Genomic DNA, 23,091 nt, shown 5'->3' on the forward strand with positions numbered 1-23,091 from the left:
GCCAGGGGGTGGGAATTCATTTTTAATGACTGCGCTCCTTCCTTCTAGTTAAAGACATCAATCCTTCCTGCCCAAATTCCCTCCATTCGTCATGTTTTCACAATGGCTGACACACAGTAGGAACTCAATATTTATTTGTTGAATAAATGTTTTAAAAGGTCTACCTTAACTTGTAGAGCTAAATTTTGTACAAGAAATGAAATATGGGTGTCTGAGAGAATAAGACCATTGAGTTTTTGGAAGAAAAACATCAAATTCTTCCTTTTCACCTTCCTGCTATCCAAGCTGTCACCAAGTCTAGTTTTCTTTAAAATGTTTCTAGGAGCATCCCTTGCCTTTCTATTACCACTCAGTGGCAGACACTGTTGGTGCCAAAACAGTTACTTGTTAGCCCAGGTTCCCTTTCCTAGGTAACACACTCTCCAGCTCCAGCTAACCATGATTTTTGGCAATGATGTGGGTCTGTGACCCACGTCCCAGCTAAGGGGACCCAAGAAAACTCTACTGGAGAGTTTCTGGGAACAGTTTTACTTTCTAATAAAAAAAAAGGGCATGTAGCAGGAAATGCCCAGTTCTTCCCAGCTCTTATGACGTTCACATGAGATGCGTGGAGCTGCTGCAGCCACTTTGGGCCTAGCATTCCAAAGAGAGACCTGGCAGGCAGGGTGAGGACCAGAATGCATAAAGGTGACAGCACCTGGGTCCTCTGTGATGTCCTTAAGCCATTGAAAAAGCTGACTCTGCAACCCCCGATTTTCCTCCAGACTTCCTGCTTGGTGACATGAGAAGCAACATACCTACTATAAGTCATTTCTATTCATATGTCCTGCTGTTGACAGGGAAAGCATCCTAACCGACACCATGGCCACCACCCGTATTCTCTCACGTTGGAACCTCTCCTCCAAACATCTGTCTACCTTTCCCCCATTCTAGTCCATCTCTCCCAACAACACACTGTTTCATGGCCAACTCTGGACTCCTGGCTCTCTGATGAGATCCCTACTGTAGCCTCCTTCAACCTACTGCAAACCCGGGCTCTTGCCTGGATGGCAGAGTTCTCCGCAGACGCTCTTCCCAAGCAGACATGCTGTCAAGAACATGCCACAGGCCTCCCTTGCAGTTAGGTCTATGTATGTTGTACCTGTTTCCAGGGCTGCTGTAAAAGGGACTGCAAATTTGGTGGCTTACAATAGTAGCTATTCATTCTCTCACAGTTCTGGAGGTCAGAAGTCCAAAGTCAGTACAACTGTGCCAAACTCAAGGTGAAAGCAGGGCCATGCTCCCTCTGGAGGCTCTAGGGGAAAACCCATTTCTTCAGCAGCTGTGGCTGCCAGCGTCCCTTGGCTGGTAGCTGCATGTCTCCAGTCTTCAAGGCCAGCATTTCCAAACCTCTCTCAACTCTGCCTTCACGTCTTTCTCCTTGTGTGCAAAATCTCCCTCTGCCTCCTTCTCAGAAGGATATACGTGAATGTTTTTAGGACCCATCCATATAATCCAGGATGATCTCCCCATCTCGAGATGCTTATCTTTATAAATTTTTTTAAATGTTTATTCATTTTTGAGAGACAGAGAGAGACAGAGCATGAGCGGGGAAGGGGCAGAGAGAGAGGGAGATGCAGAATCCGAAGCAGGCTCCAGGCTCTGAGCTGCCCGACGCGGGGCTCAAACTCACCAGCTGTGAGATCGTGACCTGAGCCGAAGATGGACGCTCAACCGACTGAGCCACCCAGGCGCCCCAAGATGCTTATCTTTAATTATATCTGCAAAAATCCTTTCTCCAAATAAGGTAACATTTACAAGTTCCAGGGCTTACTTTTGGAGAGCACCTGTTCAGCCTACTCGCACATGTGTCTGCGTGTGTCACCCAACTCTGTTTATCTCTGGGAAGAGCTCCCTCTTGGAGAGATCATGGAGGGCCGGTGGGTGGGAGGAAGATTCGGTTTTTAAATATATACACTTTTGGACCATAAGAGTTTTCTTTAAAATTATTATAAAACCCACAACAATTTTTTGTCTCAATTTGCAACATAATTCACATTATCACATGAAATTTTTGTAAAAGACATATTCTATCTTAGGCCAGTTTCCCCAGAAACAGTCCCTGAGAGGAGGATTTACGCGCAAGTAGCTTATTATAAGGCGGTGAGGGGGTGGGGGGAGGCGAACAACAGGCTGAACCCGAGTGAGGACACAGGTTTATGCAACATCCCCTGAGGCTTAGCCTCAGCCAGAGGGAGGCTCTGGGGGGGTAAGCTGTACTCAGAGGTCCACACCTCTGACAATGGTTACGAGTGCCTTGGAATGGAAGAGTGGGAGGTAGCTTTATCTGTAACGTCTCCATTTTAATAGAGAGAAGTCTTCATTTTACTTGGGTAATTAAAAACTTACATTTAAAAGATAACTAGGGGCACCTGGGTGGCTCAGTCAGTTAAGTGTCCAACTCTTGGTTTCGGTTCAGGTCATAATCTCGTGGTTCGTGGGATTGAGCCCCATGTCGGGCTCTGCACTGACAGCACAGAGTCTGTTTAGGATTCTCTCTCTCCCTCTCTCTCAGCTCCTCCCCTGCTTGCACATGCTCGCTCTCTCCTGCTCTCTCTGCCCCTCCCCCACCCACATGCACGTGCTCTCTCCCTCACAATAAATAAATAAACTTAAAAAAAAAAAAGATAACTAGTTATGTATCACCATGTCCTTTCTTCTGTTCCGCTTTAGATATACTTGTTTTCTCCTTGTAGAAAAGGAAGCAAAATGAGGGTTGAATAATTCCACTTTCTTGGAAAATGTACAACCTCTTCTTTAAACATAGTTTAAAAAGGTGTGTGTGTGTGTGTGTGTGTGTGTGTGTGTGTGTGTAGTCACGTACACCCAATCTCATTCTGGGCTTAACCTTCATTCATTTTTGGAGTTTGCCTCACTCTTGCCTTTCATACACCCACCCTCCTCAGTCACAGGTAAGAGCTACCCCAGGGGCACCTAAACATCCAGGTATTTCCCTGCTCAGCTTTTGCCAAGAGCAACAAAGCAGGCTCCGGAGGCCCAGGTGCAGGTGTCAGCAAAGACACAGGTGCTGGCCTCTGGAAGTGAAAGCACATTGATCAAAAGGGATCCAAGGAGGGGCACCTGGGTGGCTCAGTCGGTCGAGCATCCGACTTCACCTCAGGTCATGATCTAGAGGGTCGTGAATTTGAGCCCCACGGCGGGCTCACTGCCGTCAGCCAGTCAGAGCAGACCTGCTTTGGATCCTCTGTTCCACTCTCTCTGCCCCTCCCCCACTCACACTCTCCCAAAACTATTTTTTTTAAAAAATGGGGGATCCGAGGATCTAGAAAAACTCTGACATGAGCCACTAATGTTCTAATTGTGAAACTAAAATGTACAGATGTGCTTTCCCTTCTGGCCTGCCTCGGCTCTTGGCACTTCCCACCGGCAGGAAGCCCCTTTCCCAACCCCCTTGGCTCATCCACACCCTGTCGGAGCCCGTTGGGAGCCCACGGTGCCCAGTGGGCCTTGGTCTGTCTCTACTTTCCCCCAGAGCACTTCCGGTCAGCAGGATGCCATCCAGCACTGAGTGCCTTGCTACTTATCCTGCAGGAAGTCTTCTTCCCTCCTGGATGCTCCTTGCAGGTAGGGGCCTCAGCGAACACCCCTTTACGTTTTCGTCCCAGGGTGGCACTCTTGTCCCAGTCCCTTTCTCTGATCCTCTGGGGCTTCCCAATTCCCTGGGAGTTCTCTGTCTCGTATCCACTAATCCTCTTCCACCAACTGCCAGCCATCCCATGGGAAAGCTGGAGGGCCGATTTCCACCCAAAAGCCCATCATCTATCTCTTCTTGGCAATGCCACAATCCACGTGACATTTCATGACCCCCAAGTCAAGAAGCTGCTGTCCAGAAGGAGACAGAGGGAAAATTCTGCCCGAAAAAGACGAAACAGGGACAGCCAGCCACCCAGGGCCCCACTAACCGAGCACAGGGCCAAAGACTCAGATCAGAAGTCAGGACTCAGTGACCTGATAAAGGCTTTTTGGGGTCACTGTTTTTTTAAAAAAAAATTTTAATGTTAATTTATTATTTTTGAGAGAGAGAGAGAGAGAGAGCCAGCAGGGGAGAACCAGAAAGAGAGGGAGTCACAGAATCCAAAGCAGGCTCCAGGCTCTGAGCTGTCAGCACAGAGCCTGATGCGGGGCTTGAACTCACAAACCGTGAGATCATGACCTGAGCCAAAGTCAAGACGCTTAACAGACTGAGCCACCCAGGCGCCTCTTGGGGTCACTGTTTTTAAATATGATCTCCATCATTTGGGGAAGAGGAGTGACTTATCTGGCAGAACACAGACCATACAAACTAAGCTGTCCTCTGCCAAATTCCTAATAGCCAAGGAGCACTAGAGACCCTCTCCAGGCACAAGAAGAAAAGGAATGTTAAAAGTTCAGGGGAAAGTTCAGTCCAGCCCCGTGGCAAGAAACACCCGAAGAGAAGTTGACTCCTGGTGGAAGTGTCGCTCTAGAAAAAAAGTTGCAGGCACCTAAGGAAATCAATGTCTTGCACAGGTTGATGAGTGTGGATTTACAAGGACAGAACGGAGGTACCTGACCCTCCAGGGATGGTGACTAAAGTGAGGCAAACTCCAAAAAAGAACGAAAGTTAAGCAAGCCCAGAATGAGATTGGGTGTATATGACTATGTACACATATACACAGACACCGTTTTAAGCTATAGCTTTTTAAGCTATGTTCAAAGCAAGAAGTTGTACACTTTCCAAGAAAGTGGAATTATTCAACCCTCATTTTACTTCCTATTTCTATTTTACTTCCTGCCTATTTTCCATTTTACTTTCTTTTCCGAAGTCTGCAGGAAAGGCGTATTTTTAAGGCCCTCAACTGATTGGACAAGGCCCACCCACATTATGAAGGATTAGCAATCTGCTTTACTTGAAGTTTGCAAATTTGAATGTTAATCATATCTAAAAACTCCCTCCACTACAACATCAAACTGGTGCTTGACCAAACAACTGGGCACCATAGCCTAGCCAGGGTGCCACATAAAATTACCCATTACAGCATCATTCTGCAGCTTGTTTTTTCACTTAACATTTCCTGGAGTTCCTTCCCTGCCTGGCAGTTTATACAGAATGACTGCATCCATAATAAGGATGTACCATCGTTTATTTAATCATTCTCCTACTGATGGGCATGTATGCAGTTTCCTTTTTTCTAGTACTAATCATGCTGAAATAATGTTCTTGTGTGTGCCTTCTTGTGAACAAATGCATGTGTTTCTCTGCAAGAGGTGGATGTGAGGTACGGGCTTGCTTAGTCATGGGTAGGAGTGGGTATTTAACAGTTTTAACATTAAAAAAAATTTTTTTAATGTTTATTTATTTTTGAGAGAGAGAGAGAGAGAGAGAGAGAGAGAGAGAGAGACAGAGCATGAGCAGGGCGGGGACAGAGAAAGAGGGAGACACAGAATCTGAAGCAAGCTCCAGGCTCTGAGCTGTCAGCACAGAGCCTGATGTGAGGCTCGAACCCACAAACTGTGAGATCATGACCTGAACCAAAGTTGGCTGCTCAACTGATTGAGCCACCCAGGTGCCCCCATTTTTAACATCTTTTATTATTTATTCATTTATTATTTTAAATTATTTATTATTACTGTTTTTACTTTAGAGAGAGAGAGCGAGCATGAGCGGGGGAGGGGCAGAGGGAGGGGGGGGAGAGAGAGAGAGAGAGAGAGAGAGAGAGAGAGAGAGAGAGAGAGAGAGAATCTTAAGCAGGCTTCACGCTCAGTGCTGAGCCCAACTTGGGGTTGGATCATGACCTGAGCCCAAACCAAGAGTTGGACGATCAACTGACTGAGGCACCCAGGAGCCTCTAACATTTTAAATAGAGATTAGCAACCTGCTTTCTAAAGCAAACCCTCAAGCTTTTAAATGATGAATTTATTTTGATGAGGTCCCAACAGTTCATTTTTGCTTTTGTTTCCCTTGCCTCTGGAGACGTGTGGAGTAAGAAGTTGCTGTGGCTAAGATCAAAGAGGTTTTTGCCTCCTTTCTCCTCGAGGATTGTGATAGCTTCCTGAATTACATTTAGGTCTTTCATGCATTTTGAGTTTATTTTTGTGTATGGTGTAAGAAAGTGGTCCAGGTTCCTTCTTCTGCATGTTGCTGTCCAGTTTTCCCAGCACCACTTGCTGATGAGACTGTCTTTATTCCACTGGATGTTCTCTCCTGCTTTGTCAAAGGTTAGTTGGCCATACGTTTGTGGGTCCATTTCTGGGTTCTCTATTCTGTTCCATTGATCTGAGTGTCTGTTCTTGTGCCAGTACCGTACTGTCTTGATGACTACAGCCTTGTAGTATAGCTTGAAGTCTGGGATTGTGATGCCTCCCGCTCTGGTTTTCTTTTTCAAGATTGCTTTGGCTATTCGGGGTCTTTTCTGGTTCCATACAAACTTTAGGATTATTGTTCTAGCTCTGTGAAGAATGCTGGTGTTATTTTGATAGGGATTGCACTGAATATGTAGATTGCTTTGGGTGGTATCGACATTTTAACAGTATTTGTTCTTCCTATCCAGGAGCATGGAATCTTTTTCCATTTTTTGTGTCTTCTTCAATTTCTTTCATAAGCTTTCTATAGTTTTCAGTGTATAGATTTTTCACCTCTTTGGTTAGATTTATTCTTAGGTATTTTATGGTTTTTGGTGCAAGTGTAAATGGGATTGATTCCTTGATTTCTCTTTCTGTTGCTTCATTGTTGGTGTGTAGGAATGCAACTGATTTCTGTGCATTGGTTTTATATCCTGCAACTTTGCTGAATTCACGAATCAGTTCTAGCAGTTTTTTTGTGGAATCTTTAGGGTTTTCCATACAGAGTATCATGTCATCTGCGAGGAGTGGAAGTTTGACCTCCTCCTGGCCGATTTGGATGCCTTTTATTTCTTTGTGTTGTCTGACTACAGAGGCTAAGACTTCCAATACTATGTTGAATAACAGTGGCATGAGAGTGGACATCCCTGTCTTGTCCCTGACCTTAGGGGGAAAGCTCTCAATTTTTCCCCATTAAACGATGAATTTAAAATTCATCAAGTATACATACATTACATTTTAGGGAAAAGATGCTCAGTCATACCACTTAGTGCACTGATGTGTCACTATCAAAACCGAGTGGGACGTGAGGAATCTGACCAAGTGAGAGCACCCAGAGCTGCTAGAACAGACTCAGCGTTGCTCTGAACACCTTGTGGGCCTCCTCTGTGCCGTGATTTGCTCTGGGTTGGAAAAGGGGTGGAGTTACAGCCTGGTAGGGGAAGGGGATGTGTCTGCAGTCAAGGTCATTCAAGGCAGTGGTCACTTATGGGAAAATCTTTTGAATCACAGGAAAAAGACAGAGAACTACTATCTTTGGCACTCAAGGCTATGATCTCAGAACCAAAATAATTATCCTAGAGAAACCGTGGCAATGAAAGAAATGTCAGATGGTTTAATAAGAATAAATATTGGCTCCCTTGTCACAGCAGAAGGTGGTGGATTGTAGATACCACAGAAATTGATGTTACTCCCTTACAAATCCTGTGTGGATTGTTCAAGAGATGGCTGGGAGCCCCTAGAAACAAAAGATGGATCCCCAGAAGTCTACAGAATACAGAAGTTAGTGCAGAACGAGTGGGGCCTGTGTGTCCCCAGGGTTAGGGGACTGGAGGGGTGGAGGCGTGCCCCAGAGTGGATGTCAGTTACAGAAATGCATCTCAGCGAGCCTCTCATGATTCTTTCAGGGATAAAATGGTGACATGTTAGGTGGAACAATAGGGCCATCTGAAACTTCTGGCAAAAGGGTTTGGCGTCAGGTTAGAGACTAGAGGAAAAACCCCCCAAACATGCCAAAGGACCATGTACTCCATCTAGTGTGTTTGACATTGGACTGGAAAGGAGCCATCCTACAAATGAAACCTTCAGAGAAGCCAAAGCTGAGATGATCCTCCAAAAATGCAGGACGATATAACCATGATCAAAAATGTCTCCATAGGCTGGAAGAATGGGCAGAAATTAATAGGATGAGATGAACTGGGAGTCGGTTCAATAACAGATTGAATACACAGGGAGCGGATGGGGAGAGCTGAGTATGTGCCACCCTACATGATGCAATCTGTCATGGCTGCCCCAAAGTTGATCCAACCACCTGCTGGACGAGCAGAAGCCCAAGTCCAGCTGTCAGAGGACCAAGCGCTCACAGGTGGCAGGCTCCTCTCCAGCTTGCTCACGGCCCCCTGATCCCAGCCACCGAGCACATCAGGCTGAGTCCCACAGGCTCCCAGACCCTCGTAGGTCAGTTAGACCCACTGTCATCACTATGTGTCTTCATTTACATTATTTAAACTGATGGTAAAGACAAAAGAAGTTGTTTCTGGGAAAACTAAGTAGAATGCTTTGAAGAGATTTGACAAAGTGCAGTTGCCTAAAAATAACAACTGTGGCTGACTTAGAAGTGGTGGGGGCTGGAAAAGAGTACGAAAAAAATCATGAAATCGAGGATTCGGCAGTGAGATCCCTTTCCTAGACTTTCAAGACACTGCCCCAGGACACTGGTGATCGCAACACCTTGGGTGTGGTTTACACAAGAAAGGTGAAGTGAAATTCCAATCAGCAGACCTCAAACTCTAAAAGATGGGCAAATGGATGCGTATTTATATATTTTACATTAAAATAAAATGTGTGGGGGTATGAATATGATTTTCTTTGGTTCTTTTTAATTGGCTTTTCAATTAACTCTCTAACCACCATACCAACTGCACCAGCTAAAAGAGTTTTTACTGTTATCTCATGGTCAGTTCTGGCAGCAAATTTCACAAGGGGCGCGGAAGGCTCATTCCAAGGAGGGGGGTGAAGACAGAGAAGGCTCTAAGGCCTCAAGGGCACCTGATGGTGTCCATAAGCAGTGATGGGCTCCCAGGCTGAAGGACATGCAACCTCAGAATGAAAAAGAGGGTCCCTGTCTCTCTGTCTTTCCGTCTCTCATCCATATGACCTATTCATCTCTGTAGTTTCCCCCTTTCTTTCCAAGAAGGACCCTTTCTGCTCACACTCTAAATTGTAAACTCAAAGAAAGTAAACAAAATACCCATTACAGATGCTGTGCGGACGGGCTTTCATACTACTCAAAACTGCCACAGGTTTCCAACTGAGAAACACGCAATGCATTTGGCTCCACACTTTTCCCTTGCCCAACCTCTGGTGTGCTTTCAGAGCAAGAGCAAGGCAACCTGGAGAGGATCTTTCTAGCCGATGACACCAGGGGACCAATAAAAGAAAGTACTATTTCCCTACGATATGCCAAGAGCTACACTCACAACTTTTGAATATATCATTTTTAAAATTCTCAACTTTGAGAGGCTGACAGTGTTCCCACTCATACAGCTGAAAGATGGAAAAACAAAGAGGGGGTACACTCAGTCACTTGGCTGGGAATAAGACAGCCAGGATGCATTCCCAGACCAGACTCCAGAATCTACCTTCTCTTTCCAACACGTTGCGGTGTTTGCAGAGCTGTGAAGAGTTAGGTAGGTTTTCTCATGAAAGCGTCCACGTGTGCACGTGCACATGGGGACAGGGAAGCCGGGAAGATGTGGCTCAACTGGAATGGCACGTGTGTACTGCGAGCTGAGGATACTAATGTGCGCAGGAGGCAGAAAAGGAACAGGGCAGTCCCAACTGTGAGCAAAGAGAACAAGCTGGTCAGCAGTGTTTTGTGGCCAGAGCCCAGGAGTTTATGGGCTGGCCTGGAAGGAGAGAGGTTGCCAGAAAGGCAGGGTCAACCACAAGCCAAGAGGGATCTGCCCAGGGCTTGAACAGGAAAGACCCTTCCCAGAGGCCAAAAGGGTGAAGAGAGGAAGCAGGTGGGTCTCAAGGGTGAAAGGTGAGGCTGCTGGACAAAGGCCCACACACCTGGAGGGGCCAGCAGAAGGGGGGCCGTCAGTGGGGGGAGGGGGGACTTCTGACACAGCCTCTTCAAAGAGCTGAGCTGTGGGTTCTGCCCTGGACTGGACACCGCTGGGCCATGCTGGGACACAGTGTATCCATGTGGTTCTGCTAAGGCAGCGATTCCCAAAGTGGGCTTGAAAAGGAACCTCTGTGAGGAGGGCCTGGATACCTGTGTGTTTAAAAGCTCTTGAGGGATTCACGCTTCATTCTGAGAAGTGTATGTGTACCTAACGCTGAACCAAAAGGCCTGCAACCCAATTCAGGAAGCATTTACTGGAAGCCTTAGAGAACAAAGATGAACGCGCCCACGCCGAGAAACTCGCAGTAAGGAAGGAAAGTGGATAAAGAAATCATAGTGATCATAATAGGAGCTGACAGACTTATGCACAGAGAATTACGGAAACACAAAGGAAGAGTCTTTCACTCTGAAGGAGTCTGAAGGGCTTCCTGAAGGAGGCCACCTATGAGCTGACCTAAAGTCTGCCAATACAGCCACAAAGAGGAAGAGAAACCCATGTGCCCAGGGGTACAGTCTGTCCAGAAGAGATCTCCCCTCCTTTAGTCCTCAAGAGATGGCACTCAGAAGCTGACGCTGCTAAAATGGACGGGGGTCTGTTTCCACTGTGGGGAATTTGGGAATGCTCCAAAGGCACCAGAGAAAAGAGCGAGACTGAAGACTTGTGCGGGGGGAGAACTGGCTGAACACCTACATCAAAACCATTAATTCACTTGTCACTATCAGGAAAATTAAGAAAATGTGTTTCTGCCCAACTGGATGCCAGCCACACCTGCCTATCATAATGTCAACATGTGATGGAATAAAGGCCTATCTAGTGATGTGCTGGTAAATGCTTACAACTGGCTCTCTGAGCCGTGGTGGGGGTGGGAGGGTGGAATCCTAATTTCTAGGCTTTGCCAGTTTTCATGGTGCGGTACTTCCACAAACACAATTTCAAGCTACTAATGACTGAATCCGTCACTGAATACGGAGTTGGAAAGAGAGGCACAGAACCAGCTTCACAAGCTGGTGCACACCACTGGGCCCATTGTGGGTCTTAAAACCCTATGCCATTTCCCAGGATCTCTGGAGAAAAGCCACAGCATTCCTGAAGTGTGTGTGTGTGCGTGTGTGTGTGCGTGTGCGCGTGTGTCCGTGAGGGAGAGAAGGGGACGAGGGACAATGACGACATGACCCAACACTAATAACACCAAATAGATTAATGCACAAAAATAGGAGGTCAAGGGAAAAAAGTTCAAACATCTGAGAAAGAAATAAAATTAACAAATCAACCTAACGGAAACCAATCTGCACAGCCAGGAAAACTTTCTGAATAAATGTTCATCTTTCCTGACCTAGCCTCTTAACCCATAAAATTGACCTCTTCTAATTAAAAAGACAATCGTGTCCTTATTTTAGTTTGTAACTTTAACTTCCTCCCACAAACATTTTAGATAGGATGCATTCACTCCAGTTACCCATCAAGGTTACAGTTAATTTCAAAGGCTGAAGAAAGACAAGCCACTGGGGTACTTTTCCTATCACAACTTTCATCAACTAACACACAACCACAGACATCTGGTGAGAGTGGCATCTATCCTGTTCTTTTAGACACTGGCTCTTGAAACCGTGAATCAGGATCTCCCTTGTGAAAAAGGATTGCTGAGGCCCATCCCCAGAGTTTCTAATTCAGTCCATCCGGGGTGGGGTCCAACAATCTGCATTTATAGCAACTTCCCAGGTGACGCCAATGCTGCTGGTCCTAGGACCACACTTTGAGACTTTGGATCAAAGCCATCAAATCACCTTTCTTGAGGAAACCGCGGTGCCCTCCCTTAACAGCCATTTTAATGTGCTGATGGCAAGAGATGTTGCACACGTCCCGTGACCCGTCAATCACTTCCACACATGCACCTGTTTTTGGTGCAGCCACATGTGGCTTGCTGTGAAGGCTAAGTGTGACAGAGCAAACAGAGTTACTGAGTGTTAAAGCCTGTGGGCTGTTTTAATAGGGTCCTTAAGATCCTCAATTGGCACCCTTGTTATTTCATCTTTCATCTGACCACATGAGGTGGGCTGGATGAACAGCATGACCCCATCTTAAATTCAGGATGTTTAGGGACCCGAGGCGGGGTGTGTGTGTGTGTGTGTGTTGGGGTGGGGGGACATGAGACCAAGGTCAGGCAGGGGGAGCTGGCAGAGCCTGATGGCAAACCAGGTCATGACCCGATTCCTTACTTTCCTTTAGGGCTCCTGGCCCCTCATCTAACTGGGCCCTGGATGCTGTGTTTTTGGAATTCCAATTTCTGATTGATTAGTACAGTTTTCCATTGTACTCTGTCCCCTTCCTGGCAAGCAGTTACTGCACATCACTGCCCAGATGCAGGCATGCCTGCTCAGAACTGCTGCCAGCGTAGAGGACAGGGGACAGACCGCTGGGGTGCCCACCGCCCTCCAGCAACTAGGTGAGGGTGTCGCCTGCCATCAGGCTGCAGAGGGCACAGCCAGAGGGCACAAAGATGTGGCAAGCACCCACTGTCTGGTGGGTCCCGGCACCCCATGCCCCTCACAAAGAGCTGAACCCACACCTGTCTTACTCTGGCACAGAGAGCCCGGTTTGGCAAGGCCCCTCTGAGCGATGCTAACCCTGTGTTTTTCCAGGGCCTCCTCAAGAAATCCTTTCAGAAATCAGTCCTGCATGTTTAAACAGCTTGCCCGTTTACACCCAAGATGTTGGATGGACAAGAGATGAGTCTGAGAAGCCCACCCTTCTACAGTGCCCTCAAAGTACACACCGGCGAATCTCAGAAAGAAATCAGGTCTTCGAATGTCCCAGTGGGACGTGGCTCAAGGAATTACTCTGCCCACAGCAGTTTGGTGGCTTCAAGGGTCAACATCTCTCAAGGACATCCTTCAGCATTTATTGTGTAACCTTGGGCCAGGGACCTAACCTCAGTTTCCTCATCTGTGAAATAGGGGCAGTCATATACTTGCCTCATGGGCTTTTTGTCAAAGATTGAGTGTGTATGCACCAATTTCTTCCAAGGACACTTGGCAGAGGGAGGCATAAGGTCTAACACCAACAATCATGTTGCTCTCATTCCGGTGGACACAGACTCTATGTTGGCCTCACGTATGTCACTTGGAGTTTCCAGTGATATGCAAATGAATGAAAGAAGAACCTCTTTCCACCCAATGGTCCAGCACGCACACTATTTTTCCTACAGAAAGGGAAAGTGGGGCCCATGCCCCAACTGGAGGGCACAGAAGCATTTGAAAGGGGCCTTGTAGGTCTACCCAGGTCAAACTGCCTTTCAGAGGAAAGCCACAGCAGACACGGTCAGACCCAGCAAGCGGATAAAACAATCATTGTCCAAACAAAGGAAGCACCACTGCCAATCTCACACTTACTTCCAGGACTGTCCATTGTTCGACAACAATAGCATCATAGCCCTGCATGGTTTTGCTATCTTCTGTGGAAACAGCTTCAAAGATGAATACTCCATCTGTCAGGCTGTGCAAGGAATCTGTGGAAAAAGAAAAGAGGCGGGGGGAGTTCTGTAAACCGTCTGTGGCAGAAGCCTTACAAGCAGCAAAAATTTTCACTGCATTCATTAATAATCCCAATCAGAACATCTTTTCAGCATGTTAATTAAAGAAGGCACACACAGCCATAGAGTCTAGCCCCATCAGAATGAATGAGACTAATTTACCTCGCAGTTCTGAATAATATCCTTGATTTTATGAGCCCAAATTTCATTGTTAGCAATCACCATTTGATTTCACGCGTTTACCTTCTTTTTCACGCTCCAACGTCAGGATGCACTGGGGAGAACTTATTCAGGGTAAAACACAGTCATTTAGAGACAGTTTTTAGAAGAAAACTATATTTAGGTGGAAGGTTTTTTTAAAGGGGGGATAGATATAACACAGCAGATCTGAGTTTGTCGGATGCACTCTAGATGCGCTGATTCTTGGAAGTTCTCATCATGTGGACAGCTGTACAGATGACGCTTTAGCTCTTGTCAAGAGGCAGAATTTGAGGGAAAGGGGAATTTTCCCAAATGATTTACCACTGAAAATGTTTCCTTGGGCATTGCTCTGGTCAGTGTGCCAGGTTCTGAGTTCTATATGATTCAATAAATGTACGTTAAACATATAACAGGATTCAAGAAGGATTCATTGTCTTAGGCAGTGAGAGTATAAAGAAAATTACAACAGAGTCCCCGCCACAGCCAAAGACATTAAGGGAAGTGTTTTCTGCCGCTCCTCCTTTTTTTAATATGGCTTTTAAATGCCCTAAATTCATTTAGATAAGAGATTGTGGGAAAGAGGACTAGACAGAGAAGCAGGTGGTTTGGATCCATGCTCTATCATGAAAAGTGACGTGACCCCTTTCAGGGACTGGGTCTCTCATCTGTGACATGGGAATGTGTACACAGAATCACTCCTGGTCCCTAGATTCTAATCTACAAATCAATCACACCATTAGGTACTGAATTGTGTCCTCCCCCCATCCAATTCATACGTGAAGCATTAACTTCCAAAGTGACAGTATTTGGAGGTAGGGCCTTTAGGGAATTAACTAAGGTTAAATGAGGTCATAAGGGTGGGTCCTAATCTGGTAAGACTGATGTCCTTACCAGGAAAACACCAGAGGGACCCCCCTCCCCTCTCCCTGCACAGAGGCAATGCCAGATGAAGAAGAGAGAAGGTGGCTGTCTGCAGGTTAGGAAAAGAGGCCTCAAGCAGAAACTGAATTTGCCAGCACCTTAACCATGGACGACATCTAGCCTCCTCAACTCTGAGAAAATAAATGTCTATTATTTAAGCTATCCAGCTTGTGGTATTTTGTTATGGCAATTCACATTAAAAATATCTTTAGTGATATACTAATTTTATTTTAGAAGGATAATTCACATAATAATATGATTTTTTTTTTAAAAGAAAGGGAGATAAATTCAGAAAGTCCTTTGTATTACATTGGAGTTCAGGAACTGCCAGCATTTTCCAGAAGCCACAAAGAAAAAGACAGACAGATGTAAATACTTAACAAATATTTAGCTTCTGTCTTCCACTAGACCTCATAAAGACAATTGAAAGGCCATTAAATGAGAAAATTGTTTGCAACAACAAAAATAAATAAATAAATGGCTAAGCTTAACATTCTTTATACGTGTATAAAAAGCTTATGGTGGTTAAGGGAATTTTAACTGTACAATCTTTTAGGAGAGCAATTTCACAAGGTCTAAAGAGCCTGAAACAAAAAAGTCCATCTTCTTTGACCCAGAAATTCTACCTCGTTCAGTCTATTCTAAGGAAATAACCACTAAAGCCATCAAATATTTATCTACCAGCATGACTTATAAATTCCTGAAAAACATAAACAATCTAAATGCTCAACAATTCAAATATTCAACCATGGAAAAGTAGTCGAATAAGTTAGGAGACTTCCATATAATTAAATACTATGTGGCTACAAAAAAATCATGGGAATGTAATGATTCAGAAAAATTCCTTAGAGACAATGTTATAAAGAAGAAGAAAAAAACAGGATACAAGCCTGCGGTATGAGCTGTATGTGAATTTTTTTTTATGTTAAGAAGGGTTAGACAAACTTTAAGGAAATACATAAAATCTAGCAGCACTTATGATTGGTGGGATTAGGTATAATTTGAATTTCTTCTTATCCTTTTCTACAAGATTAATGCAAGAGTTAACATAAGCATCATACAAACAGACAACACAGATGAAAATGAATTTTCTTTTTCTCTCCTTTACACGGCTCTTGAAGGCAGAACTAGAATCAAAAAGTTTTAGGAACTATGGGGAGAAAATGTGAGTACAATATAAACAGAAAGTACCTTCCTTAGAGTAGTCTAAAAAATGGAAGGTAAAACCTCAGAAGAGTGAGCACTGTGTTCCTGGAAGCATTTAAGCTTATACTGAAAACACTTTTAGCTGCTCATTCATTCCAATGCCTACCTAGCATCTATTTTGTGCCAGGTACTCCTGTGGTCACCGGACATCTTGCAGGCAGCAAGACATATGAAGTCTCTGCCCCATGAAGCTTACCTTGCAGTGTGGGGAGGGAGACAGTGACATAATGTTAGAGGTGATAAATGCTATAAAAATATCAAATGGGCTAAGGGGAGAGAGTGCAGGTGGAGGCAGTGGTTGGGTATTTTTCAAAACGGGTCTCCTCATTTTGAGTAGAGATATGTACTTAACCATGCAAGGAAGGCTTTTGGATCTTCAGGGTTTAAGAGTTAGGTAGAGGATACAGCTGGAGTAGGGATGCACAGTTAATGAGGGGTAGCCAAGGACCACAAGAGCAGTGGAATCAGGAGAGAAGAAAGTCAAGACTAAGATGATGGGTGGGACGACCAGCTAACTAGGCACTTATCCATGTGACTTGTTTGGCCAATGGGATATTAGCAGGTATGATGCAACAAGGGCTTGGCAAGCCCTTGTGGTTGAACTTAACCTCTTCTATCTCTGCCACCACTTTGAGAGGACATGCCCCAGCTGCCCAAGAGCAGCTCAGCTTAGATCAGCTAACCCACAGACCTGAGAGTGAGCCCAGCTGAGATCAGCAGAACTGCCTCATGGAGTTGCTCCAGCCAACCCACCAATGTGTGAGAATAGTACTGTTTTTAGCCAATGACTCTGGGGTGGCTTGTTACACAGCAGTACTGTGGCAATAGCTGACTAATACAATGCCCAACCTAAACCTAAGAAATATGAGACTGGTGTACTTTGGTTGGCTTGGGGATATTCTTGATTATTCCAGAATGATAGAGAGGCCTGACCAGCTCAACGACTCACAGCCATGAGACTAATTCCTGGAGCACAGCAGCCTTGTCCAATATGATGAGATAATACTCCATTTTAAGTGAGATCAATCTAAGTTCATCAGCACCATGCTCCAGTTTCTTATTTATTTCCTAAACTGAGAGTGAGTTATCAAACAGCCTTAGCAAAAGTACTAAGGTTGCCTCTCTCATCTGCTCTGCTAAAAAGTTTTCCCCAAGTGTTTGTTCGCTGCCCTCCTAAGAAACGTTTTACAGAGATAACCAGCGAAGAACAGGGCTTCTCTTTAAACCACATTATAGGTATTTGGGGCCTCAGGACAAGATGAACCATAGTAAAGTTCACTTTTAAAGTTCTGAAGAATAAAGATCCAGCTGGAGCTCCTGCCACAGTAGGAATACCCTATAGAACCACTTTGAATAAAGCTTTCCCAAGTCCTGACCTGGGGATGCTTGAGACCAGAATACATTCAATGATTCCCTCAGGATTAGACCAACACAGCACAAATCCCCACAAGACTCCTACCAAAATATGTTATCTCCAATCTCCAAAGTCTTTACGTACAAATCTCAATGGAAAACCTCCAAGACCTTAAATTGTGCCTATCACTGCTTTAAGTAATAGAGTACCCAATTTGGCATAAATATTACGATGGTATTTAGCCTGCCGACAGTACCGTGCAGTGGAGCTGAGGTCCAGAAGAGGGAATGAGACACCATAGTCCATCCAGACTTCCTTTCCCAGCCGCTGCCTGGCTTTCTCTGCTTCCTCCCTGGTCACAGGCCTGGGAAGAGGGCTGTGTGGTCAGTGGGGAGACGTATGGCCAGACTTGGGGTGTGCAATAGGAATAAACCAGGTCCTTATTTACCAGCTGCCTCAGCCCACTGCTCTGCTATTCTGAATCCGGAGTGCTGATTCACCTACTTAACTACAAAGCAAGTTCGGAATGGCTGTCAAAATTTGATCATCTGTAACAGCAAAAAAGTCAATGAACCACGGAGAGCAGACAGCTGGGCTTTTAAAGAGCCCCTTGTTTTGACGGCCTCGTCCACTCCGCGTCTTCTCATTACCTTCCTGGCTCAGCCTTGCTGTGATGCGCACCGAGCTGGGTATAAATAGGTCTTTCTTACAGTGAAGGCTCCCAATGTAAAAGGTTAAATCACCCTACATCTATGGAAAACACTCCATTATCACTGCATTTTTTATTAAAGTAAAGATGCTTCCCTACTGTGCACAGAGAGGTATTTGCCCCAGTACTGTATAAATATTTGATGCCAGTCTTTTGGCAAAAGGCCACCTTAACATTCCAAGCTTATGATTTTATAAAAAGGAGGTGTGAAAAGGAGATTTGCCCCATTATTCCAAGAGGTAAATTCTGGGAGGGCAACTGTTCTTTCCCTGCAGCCTCTGAGACCTAGCAAACTAAGCTTCAGGCTTATCCTCGGTGCTGTTCCCCAAAGTCCAGCTGGAAATGTGCACACCATGACAAATGGTCAACGTATGTGGTCTAATTACGCGAGATGAAAAAAGAAAAAGTCACCGTTCTCCTTTTAACAAGCTAGATTGGACTAAACCGTCCCCACTGAGGTAGCTGGCCTAACAGATTTCCTTGAGTCTCTGAGAGCCCCTTCTCCCCATCAGAGGCTACATGGTGCTCACGGCACCCCGTATGTGCCAGGAATGGCACGTCCTGATTGTATAACCATAACTGCACATGTGACTGCTGTCACGATGACCTATGACCCCACCATAAATGTAATCGCCGTTTAACCAATCCTGGCTAATGGTGCCATGTTGCTCCCCGATCATACCGTGCCTAATTGACTGATATTATCAGAAGAGTGAGCAGGTCTACTGCCTTCTCCTTCCTGAGCACTCACAGCTGCTGTTGGCCTGCCTTCACTCCTGCATTCTAACTTTGAAGTGGTGAGTGACCTAGAGGAGGTACAACCCATCTTCAGTTGCAGCAAGGTGAACCCGCAAGTTCAGAGCCATTTAACCAACCAGATGGGGAAGAAACGCTCTGATTGGGTGTTTGCTGGATGTGAGGCACACGCCCAGGCACAGTTCATAGTTTCTCCCTGAATCCCTCCCCCACATCTGCAAGGCTAATCATCCCTCTTAGTAGGTGAGAAAATGGAGGTCTCAGAAGTTAAATCACGTGTCCATGTTCAAAGGGAATGCAAGGGGCAAAAGAGATCAAAAGTATGATTTGTTCGATTCCAAAGCCTGTGCCCTTTCAGTAACTAACAGGTATTTACTGAGCTAGCACTCTGTGTGCTGGGCGCTGGGGCTCCAGCTAGTGGTGGCGATGAACATCTCAGGTTCCCAGCCTGACCACTACACCATCCTCCATGTCTGGTGTTTTGGGTGCCATCCCAGGGATGTCACAGTGAGACTGGCCTTAGGGCTTCAGTTTGGGGCCAAATCTATGCAGACGCCATGCTTTCCTAGATGGGACAAAAAACACACTTGGAAGCGGAGTAGTGGTATCTATCGACCTAAAGGAGAGTATATAGCAATGAGAAGAAATGATCTGCAACTACATGGAAAACTGTGGATGGATCTCACAAATACAACGAGTGAAAGAAGCCCAACACAAGAAGGGCGTTCATTCACATACTCCATTCATATGAAGTTTACAACTAATCTATGGTGTTTCAAGTTGGGACTATGGTCATCCCCTGGGAACCAGGGACTATGAGGGGCATGAGGGGGCTTTGAGGGGGCTGGTACATTCTGTTTCTTGATCTGGTGCTGGTTACAGAGACGTGCTCACCTTGTGAAAATCTTCTGGGCTATATCCTCATAACGTGCATAGTTTTCTCAATATGTGCTATACTCCAATAAAAGGGTCATTTGAAGATGTGCTATGAATAGAAGGGAAAATGCATCTATGGCATAAGGGAACTCTACCCCCACATTAGTAAGTGGCTCCTCTGAAACAGAGGCCATATCTGTAATCAGTAGGCCAAACATTCCCAGGCAGTGGCTGCTGGAAGCACCTGGGATTGCCTCATCTCTCTTCCTTTCCATTCCGCCTACACCTAGCTCTTCAATTCCCCGGGTTCCTGTGATACACGCCCGAATACCGGCTTTTCCCCTCATTGCCATCGGCACTACCGAGCGTCGTCCAGAAACCTTCATTAGTCACCTTCTGTATACAGCACACGGTGTACAAACACTGGGGTGCTAAGAAGTACAGATGCAGAATCTGCCCGAGGGTTTGTAGTCTTCACGTGAATGTAGCTCTATGTGTATTCTACTTGAAACAGGTACACTTTGAACTTGTGTATTTTGCAAATATAAAGTAATTTAGGTTATGCTGGGCATCAAAAATGATGATATAAATACTGAATGTTATTTGGATTTACATGTGGCTGGGGTATCAGGGACAGTCTCAAGGAAGACAATCTATCAAAAGGATAGGAATGGAGGAACATGTAAGTATAATGTGTCTCCTGATGAGATGGAACTTTAAAACCCAACAGCTTCTAGAATGTACTGTGGTCGCACTGCTTAATTTATCAAGGCCTTAGAACTAAATTCCAGTGTACAGGATACAGAGGCTAGAGAAATTAGGTAAATGACATCACAAGGCACCGACCACAGACAAATAATGCAGGACATTCAGCAGTGTACGAGGCTGGGTTTATTTCAAACAGCGAGGCTTATAAAAAAGGACTCTTTTAGGTAAAACTTGAGAAGTGAGGATATGGTCACCATATGCAGTGCATAATGCTGGACTGGATTCTGGTTCAGACCATCAGACCACTTGCTGCCAAGGACATTTTTGAAACAAATGAAAACATGTTTCGTTTTTTTAAAATTTCTTTTGAGAGAGAGAGAGAGAGAGAGACAGCGAGCGCAGGGGAGGGGCAGAGAGAGAAGGAGAAAGAGGATCCCAAGGAGGCTCCATGCTGTCAGTGCAGAGCCCAACGTGGGGCTCGAGCTCACAAACCATGAGCCAAAATCAAGAGTCAGACGCTTAACCGAACGAGCCACCCAGGCACCCCCAACTGAAAACATTTGAATGTGGGATAGATAAAGACGATACTGCCAGGGGTGTAAGGATTGTGGGGCTAGGAGAGGGTGAGGGGAGGGCCAGGGGAGCAGAAGAAGGAGAGCCAGCACAGGGCCAAGGGAGGGAAAAGGGAGGTGGGAACAAGGATAGGGCAAGGGCGGAACAAACGACAAGGCCAGCCAGGGGACACAGGGAAGACCAGGGCAGGCAAGGAGAGTTGATGGTGGCAGCCGTAGCATCGATGGCCAGTGATAGCAGCAGGTACTCTGCAGGCCTGGAGGCCCTTGGTGAGAAATCAGGCTCCTGCTGGGTCTTTAAGAGGCTGGGCACCCAGCTCCACCTTGCCCTTACCTTGGACTCCTGTACCTACCCAACTCCTCACCAACGGCAGAAGGATTCCCCTCCAGGCCTCTCCCATCTGCTGACAACACAGACTCTAGCTTTTGCCTCATCGGGTGGCGTTTCTGTGTGCCTGTCTGCTCTGCTGTCTGACCCACCCCTGGACGCAGCCACACAGGTGGCTGGCAGTCCAGACCCTGCTACTTTCCTAAGGGTGACTCTGAAGCTCCCCTCCCTTCTCAAGGATCACCCAAGGCCTCACTGGGAGCCTAAACCTCTTGCCAACACGGCCACCTCTTTTACCCCCTCCTCACATCCATTTTCCCTAGCCTGACCCTTCTTTCTTCCTACTGCTTTCTTGCCACTTACTAGCTGGCAACCTTGGCAATGACTTAACCACTCTGTGCCTCAGTTTCCACAGCCGTATCACAGGGATAACGATGGTATCTACCTTACTGACTTGTGGGGATTAGATGAGTTGCTGTGTTTGAACTGCTCAGACCAGCACCAACCCATAGTAACTGCCACGAGACCATCAGCATCATTATGCTTCTCTTTTATCTGTGCCGCTGCTTGCCAGGGCCCAAGGGCACAGCCACCCCAGCTGAAGACACCTGGTCCTTCTAAGGCTTAATAAAAGGTTCCAGAGGAGGAGCTCTGGAGACTCAGCAGAAGCCCAAACTTGAGGACCGTTAAAGTCTTTCCATGTCCCCGAGGGGTAAAGGCTTGAAAACAGGAGCTGGAGTCTTAACTGAACGATTCAAGCTAAAACATCACCCTGTTTATGGGACAAAGTTCTCACGAGTTTTATGACTCTGTGGAAAATATTTCAGAGTATAAATATCCATTTAAGAAGCAGGACTGGTGTTTTTCCAGGTGGCAAACAGCTTAAAGATGTGCTTCTAGCTCTGCCAGGTTTACTTGTAAGGACACTAATTATCTTATTAGAAACAGGTTCCTTTTTATAATTATGATTAGCTTGCCTTTTTTTTTTTTTAATTCTGGGAAAAGAGCATATGTATATTTCATCCCTGCCCAACGGAAACCTTGGGCTTTTCCAGAGCAGAAACACCCTGGCCACTGAGCATTACTCCCAAGTCACATTCCCCCCACATCGAACCAGACAGGGCAAAATTGCGTTTGAAGTTTGAGTGGGTTTAAATAAATTTTGTACTGAGAAATTTTGCAGCCATCCCCGAGACTGAGATGTGCAGCTGTGGCCGAGCCGTAGACATGTCATAGGCTTGGGGCTCGGCTTCCACAGTTGCACTTGCCAGGGGAAATTTCATGTTCTGTCTTCAAGGCAGGAGGGCAGGATTTACTGCAGCTAAAGCCAAGGGAGGATATAACAGCATTTCCAACACTCAAGTCAAATCTGAAGAAAAACTGTATGAATTCTCTGTGCTTTTGGACTCAAGGTCAGAGAATGGTGTAGGAAGAAGGAATAGGAAATTATCTTGATTGCCAAAGCCATAATGGCCCAAAAGTTCACATGGCATTGTGAGCTTTCAAGGTGTCCTCTCTTGAGGCTCAGCTTGCCCCAGACATGCTGGGCAGTAGGACCAGAGAAAACTTCCCTTTTGATACCCTAATTCTCTAAAGTGGGGCCGCCTGTGTAGCTGTTACCTTCAGTGCTTTCCTGAACATTTTTAAGATGTTAGTATAACTGGGGCACCTGGGTGGCTCAGTCGGGTAATCGTCTGACTGTTGATTTCAGCTCAGCTCATGATCTCACAGTTTGTGAGTTCGAGCCCCAACATTGGGCTGTCTGCTGTCAGCATAGAGCCTGCTTTGGATCCTCTGTCCCCCTCTCTCTCTGCCCCTCCCCGACTTGCTCGCTCTCAAAAATAAATAAACATGAAAAAAAAAAAACATGTTAGTGTAACTAACTATAGGTTTCCCAGGGTTAAGGATGTATGGCCACAGAGACCCTAAGAGAAGATAAAAA

General features: G+C 45.8%; 1 protein-coding gene across 4 annotated transcripts in view; it reads right to left on the minus strand.

Annotated features, from left to right (window-relative positions):
• RFTN1 (raftlin, lipid raft linker 1) overlaps positions 1–23,091 on the minus strand; it is a 213,859-nt gene that overhangs the window by 36,964 nt on the left and 153,804 nt on the right. For all 4 annotated transcript variants that reach the window (XM_078432384.2, XM_078432381.2, XM_078432382.2 and 1 more), the window contains exon 7: positions 13,379–13,494. In XM_078432384.2, coding sequence (XP_078288510.1) covers positions 13,379–13,494 — 116 coding nt within the window. The remainder of the gene's footprint in view (positions 1–13,378; positions 13,495–23,091) is intronic.

The sequence above is a fragment of the Panthera onca genome, chromosome C2 (genome assembly GCF_046562875.1).
Source record: "Panthera onca isolate mPanOnc1 chromosome C2, mPanOnc1 haplotype 2, whole genome shotgun sequence".
Classification (NCBI taxonomy): domain Eukaryota; kingdom Metazoa; phylum Chordata; class Mammalia; order Carnivora; family Felidae; genus Panthera; species Panthera onca.